Here is a 6,512-nt window from a genome sequence, read left to right on the forward strand (position 1 = left end):
AGTATCGGTTTAAAAAAGTTTGGAATGATACCCAGCTCTTCTATCCATGAGCCAAATCAGTTGTGACTGATTACCGATTTCTGGAGAAAGTGGGGAAAATGAGGCTTTACTTAGTATCTAATGTGCCCTGACTGTGCATGTGTACACAGTGTTCTCACCTTGCCAATAACAGGTATGTCCACAGATCCCCAGGTGTCCGCACCCCAGTGTACCATCCCTGATGCAAAGTCTGCCGTTACTATTCCTAGGACTGGCAGACACGCACAGAGACAGAGAGAAGAAAAAAGTGGAGTAACATACTGTATATTGCTACTGTAGATACAAGCAAACACCAAAACAATTTTACAAATGTGTTACAAAAACCTCATGTGGACGAGAACAATGGCTTTGGACTGAACTGGTTTATTTTGAGAAATGATTTCCAACATTTTGAAACAATTATTTAAATGAACTTAGTCATGTTAATTGTAGTATTAAGGTGATATCATTACAGAGAGAAAACTTATGTGAGAGCCAACTCACCGATGCCGAGGATGATCTTGTAGATGTGGACGGTGGAGAAGTGGAGGAGGAGGAAGGAGAAGTTGATGATGAAGAGGAAGAGGCACAGAATCACACACAACCACTCCTGGAGCCGCTTACCTGAAGAAAAACCAAGACACAAATGACAAGAAAAACTGATTAATTACCTTACCATCATCAAAACAGAGATTATATTGTTGGGTACTGTGCTTTGGCTACTGAGGAGAGGTGAGGAGGCTGACGATGAGAGTGGAAATGATAAAAAGCTGAGGGTGTGTGATGTGCTGTCTTAATGAACTGGGTGAGGTCGCTGCAACCACTGGGAGAACAAGTCATTCCTTAGCGAGGGTCAAAGGACCACTCAGCCACAAGCACTGTGTGTGTATGTCCAGGGTGTTAATATGTAATCAGTCAGATGAAGACAAGTGTACTCCAGGCTGTGGGGTCACGACCTCTCGTATGTGAAACCAAGTGCTGACGCAGCACCAAGCCTGCATGGACACACACACGGGTTGTTGCAGGTGGGAGGTAGACCTCTACAGGGACAAGGCCAAACTCATAGGTCAGCAGTATTAACTCAAGGACAGAGGGAGAGGGACTAACTAGTCATATTCACACATCAGCAGTATTATGAGAGAGAGATGGGAGGGTCAAACTCAAAACCCTTCAGCCACACAGCCCTGAAGATTAGAGATACTGAATTATTGAAAACACATCGCAGAGCTACAGGCCACCTAATATAGCAAAGTACTGCAGTCTTCTCTGGGCTACTGTCCCCCTTTGTCTAGCCTGTCAGCCTAAGCAGGAAATGTGATATCAACATATCTCACAACTTACCAAAATCATTTACAGAGCACACATATAGAAATACTGTTATGAAGTCACTTTCTTTTGTTCTTATCCTCTCCTCTTTCCACCCTTCTCCTAATACTTCTTTCTTTGCCAGTCTAATATGCTTTTAAATCTTTAATGTGCTCAGATCTTAATGTATCACACAGCATTAGCAGCCTATAAGATATTCATGACAGTTTTTTTTTTTATAAAACACACAGGCTTATGAGTGTGTGTGCCTATAGAGCTGCGTGACTATGAATATGCTATCAGCCTCTCATAAGGTATGGACTGAAGCGGCCACGCGAGATTTAAAATACCTGATTATGGAGAGTATAATGAATCACCAAATGTGACCCTTCACCTTCTAAAGATAGACGGTGTCAAAGTTGTGAAGACACTGACAGCTAATTTAAGAGCAGACTGAAGTTTGGCTGCTAAATAAGTCTGACTTTGCAACTCAAAGATGTTTAGCAAAAGTCTTGTTTGCATTCCTGGCAGTAGTTGGACAGTAGTGATGTGGCAAATTATCAAGTATTTTTGTTTAAGGTTTATTTTGGATGCTCTGATGCTCTGCAACAGTCCAGAAAGCAGATATTTCTTTTAAATTTAAAGGACCAGTTTACCATTTTCTTTCTTGATTGATCCCACCGCACAGTAAATATGAAGCTTAGTCTTACCTAAAGACCCTGATTCAAACAGACTAAATGGAAACAGAAAAAATCTGTTGCCCCACACGACTGCTCTGAAAGGAAATACTCCAAACCTCCTACACGTTTTCACTTCTGGACACACACCTTAGTCTAAGGGGCTGGACTCTGCTACAGAAACTGGTTCATACTGTATTTATATGCTATGAGAATGCATTCTAAAACAAGCATGGCACATTCATTCATCATTCACAACCTTAACAGCCAATTCAGCCTATTCATGGGCTAATGTGGCCCCTGCTCAGAGGACAACATTAAGCACAGGCATGAATTCTACAGTCAGTGCCATACTACATCACTTTATTGCCAAATAAACAGTATAATGCCTGTTTGGTGCATTCCAGTGAAGACACCATTAGGATTACAATATTTTTATTTGTACAGTGGTATATTTTTAGGGGAATTCAAAGGCTGTCCACAAGATGTGCAACTAAGGCGATTAGATATTTGCAATGTTAAAAAGAAGCTGAAGTCATTTAAAAATACAGTAACTGTTCCTCTCTGGCTGTGGCACAGTTATGTACTGCTATATAAAAAGGCTAAAGAGGTTTGTAAACAAAATTCCTAAATATTTCAAATGGAGGTAGCTTCATTTGTAAAGACGCCTGGCGTTAAACACTTTAGACTGACAGGAGTTAAGGGCCCGTTCAGTGACACATAAGAAGTGTGGTGATGCGGAGGAGGGAGGGAGAGAAGAGTTATAACAGCAATAAAACACAAGATTGTATTTCCTTATCACTCACTGGCTGCCCTTTGCGGTTTGACAGGTGAGCCTGGTAAATTATTGTTTACTTTTTCTACCTGCACCGTCATAATGCTGCTCTGCCCTGTCAAACTGTATGTGTCGTGTTCTTCCACTTCCAGCACACAACATGTTTACAGGACAGTGGATTACAACCTGGTGCTCTGTACGTGCAGCTCAGGTCCAGTGTAAAGACTAAGTGTGTCTCTGTCACATGGCCCAGGTAATGTGTGTTCTGTACTGAGGTTAAGTAGAGCACTGTTGGCTCTGTTGGCTCCAAGTTTCTCCATTTTCTTCAATCTGTCCCTAGGTACAGACACACACACACACACACACACCTCAAGGGATCAGGACACCAAAATTCAGTCTCTCTGACTCTGCGTCTACATCCACACACACACACTGAACGCAAACACACATCAGCAAACCAGTTAGCATTCACACAAAACATGTTACTGCAAATGATGGTTTTTCTAACACATTCTCATACCTCCATCTATTACACATACCCTCTGTCACGTATGTTCTGTCTCCATCACATACACACACAAACACATACACACACCGGGACCACGGAGCAGGTCCATGGAGCAGTGGGGCGGCTGTCAGGTGATATGCGTCAGTCCTTGGATCCTCCAGCTCCCTGGTGAGGGGAAGGAAACTAGGACAGGGCTCCACTGAGCACACATGCGCACACTCTGTCACACACACACACACACACAGAGGCCCTTGTCCCTCAGGCCATGACATTGCTGTATATCACACAGAGATACAGACCAAAAACAAGCTCTACAAGTACGAATGTATGTATGAACAGACATATGCTACCACATTTGAACACACATGCAGACTATGAGCAAACACAAACCTCTCATTTTAAGTACACAAGCCCAATATGGCATCACTTGGCATCCAAACACCAAAATTAAAGATGTACACTTAGACACATGCACTACACGCGCTCTTAGGGCCAAAGCAGCACACTCATTAATATCATTCTGACAACAACTGGCTCCCTGGCAGGCTCTTCGCCATCGCTCACCCGGCAGCGCGCACCACCCCCCCCGCCTGCAAGTGTGCGCGTGGGTGTGCACGGGGATTTAACCTGGGCGGAGCCAGGGGAAGGTAACGAGGAGTGCTAATAGGCTGAAATTAATCAACGCCGGCTGATTCGCTGTCTGGGGAATGAGTGGCGGACAGCAGGCAGGCAGGCAACATATCCTGAATACTAATGGGCTAATGGAGAGGCGGAGACCAAAAGTAGGGCCCTTTACTGTTCTCTGCTGTTTGTCAGGTAACACGGAAAATAGGCGAGGGGTTGAAACATGTCAAAATGTTGGTTTTGAGTGATTTTGTTGTATATTAACAAGCAAACCAAACATTAAAATCCAGATTAATGTGACAGAATGCAAACAAATACCCAATACATTTATATGACACAAACATCATCCTCTGTCAGAAGGCGGCAGTGACGCTTCTTATCAGTGCCACTTCTTTGGTGTTCTATATTAAAATGTTTTGCAATCTGCAGTACCAGTATAAGACCAAGTGTGAAGAGTTGTACTATTATTACTGTGGGAAAACAAAAACAATAAGAGTCAGGCCTTTTCTGCATTAAGATGGCTAAATCTGAAACCACATACTGTATGTTTCTTCCTCCCTATTTTGGCCTTTCATCTACAGCAAACTGGAGCAAGAAGAGATTTAACAATGTTCTTATATACTAGCAGTTCTGCATGTCCATGAAAATGCTAGAGTCAGATATCTTTTCACATGAGAGCAGCATCATTATTGTAGACTCAAACCTATTAAGCTTCTTAACAGAGCAGGCAGTGGAGACATCACATCACTTGTGATGACCCTGGATAGCCAAGAAGACTTCATTAGTTAATTAGGGTTATGTTTTGGAATCTTTGAGTTTTGAAATTGCGTTCACATTTTTTGTGACTAGTGGCTTTGCAAGTGTGTGTGTGTTTTTTTTTAATTTACCTGTCAAATCTATTGTAACATGTCTATTATGCAGCAATTCCCTCAACCCATGACAAGAGATTCATCTGGGAGATAACTTTAAATCTTAAAGGGAAACTACATACTGCATTATATACATCTTTTAGCTGTAAACATAAGCAGAGAATTTAGTTGACAGATGCTGTGCAGACGAGTGATGTTCCAATAATATTCATACTGTGTGTAAAATAAAACAAAAGTCTTTTCTGAAGTTATGCTGTATATGAATGAGATGTATTATATGAATGAGATGTATTAGTCAGCAGAAACAGTAAACACAACAATGGGCACACTAATAAATCTGCTGTTTTTGAGAGCTTAAACATTTAGTAACTTTAATCTTGAAAACCAACCAGTTACGTTACCGACTCTCATCCAGATGAGAAACACATCTGGAAGGCGGGACGGGGTGGGGGGGTGCCCCACTTATCTGCCCAAATGATCCTGTTGTGAGGAGTTTACAGACAATTGGGACTGCGTGGGATCATTGTCATCATGGAGATTTCCCGTCAGATTTCTTGAGACTGGAACTCAGCTATATTTGGGCACACAAACCTGCACTAATAATGCCGTCTTTAAATGTCATCTCCCCTGCACCTTTTGCAGGCAGCCCCACCTCAGCAGACTCCCACCTCCATGTTTCTTGGTCTGCACCACCACTGGGGTGGTCCTGGGGAGGTCAGCACCAAACATGCCTGTAGAGGCTGACTTCATGCAAAGCCTTCTGCTTTTCACGATGACATAACCGTCTAGAAAAACATATTTCATAAAGATGCACCTCAGTTTTTCTCTGCCACTTTTGAGTGTGACAAGGTCTTAAAAAGTTGGATACAAACTGCAGAGCCAAACAAAAGGTAGGACAGGCACATCTAAAACTAATCTTTTGTGGGTGCTGAATTTCGACTCTAAGCCCCGAAGACGTTTAATAGAAAAGCAGCAACATTTTAATCACCAGATCTTCATCAGACATTCTGATGACTGGAGCATTGCTGCTTTTCTAATACACCTCTTGGGAGCTTAAAATGTAGCGTGCGGCGTCTTCTCAGTTTCTAAAAACTGCCGAGTACACAGTGCGTGACCTGTCATCCCTTTGCCGTGCGCTATAACCAGCTATATACTGTCAGTGTGTCTCCACCACCACATATTCCCATGTTAAAGTGGGAGAAAAACAATTTTTTTTGATTTTGTTATGACCCATCAGGTGAACACATACACACAGCAAGGGACAAAACCAAAGGCAAGAACACAAAACCAGCAAACAACAAGCAAGCCTGCTTCACTTGCACACTGAAAAACCACCTACAGAGTCTCTGACAAAAAGAACCTCACAAGCTGTGAACAGCTCAGACACGCAGAGGATGAGTGAAAGCTGCCAACACACCTCGACCACACCTTCTCCTGCTTCTTCCCTTTCTTTTTCACCTATTGTCTGTGATAAACTCTATTTACTAACACTTATTCATACTGATGATTAGTGCAGACTGCTAACACATTAGGCACCAAATCACAGAGGGTGATACCGTGTGTACGAGCAGAACAGGCTGTGCTTCTCTTTCTGTGTCCCCTGGTTGGTTCTCAGTAGACCGTGTTCAGATGGGACTCAGGGAGAGAGAAAGGGAGAGAGAGAGAAAGGGATGTGGATGTAAAAGTGGGTCACATGCTCAGAGAGAACGAGAATGAAAGGGGGAAGAGGGGAGGGA

The 6,512-nt window shown here is 42.8% G+C and overlaps 1 protein-coding gene across 1 annotated transcript in view; it reads right to left on the reverse strand.

The window, feature by feature from the left end:
- Positions 1–6,512, reverse strand: part of LOC109962562 (transmembrane protein 189) — a 51,103-nt gene that overhangs the window by 28,159 nt on the left and 16,432 nt on the right. The window contains exons 2-3 of the mRNA XM_020604396.1: positions 523–642; positions 159–250 (exon numbers count right to left, since the gene is read on the reverse strand). Of these exons, the coding sequence (XP_020460052.1) occupies positions 159–250; positions 523–642 (212 nt within the window). The remainder of the gene's footprint in view (positions 1–158; positions 251–522; positions 643–6,512) is intronic.

Source organism: Monopterus albus, unplaced genomic scaffold (assembly GCF_001952655.1).
Source record: "Monopterus albus unplaced genomic scaffold, M_albus_1.0 scaffold65.1, whole genome shotgun sequence".
Classification (NCBI taxonomy): Eukaryota; Metazoa; Chordata; class Actinopteri; order Synbranchiformes; family Synbranchidae; genus Monopterus; species Monopterus albus.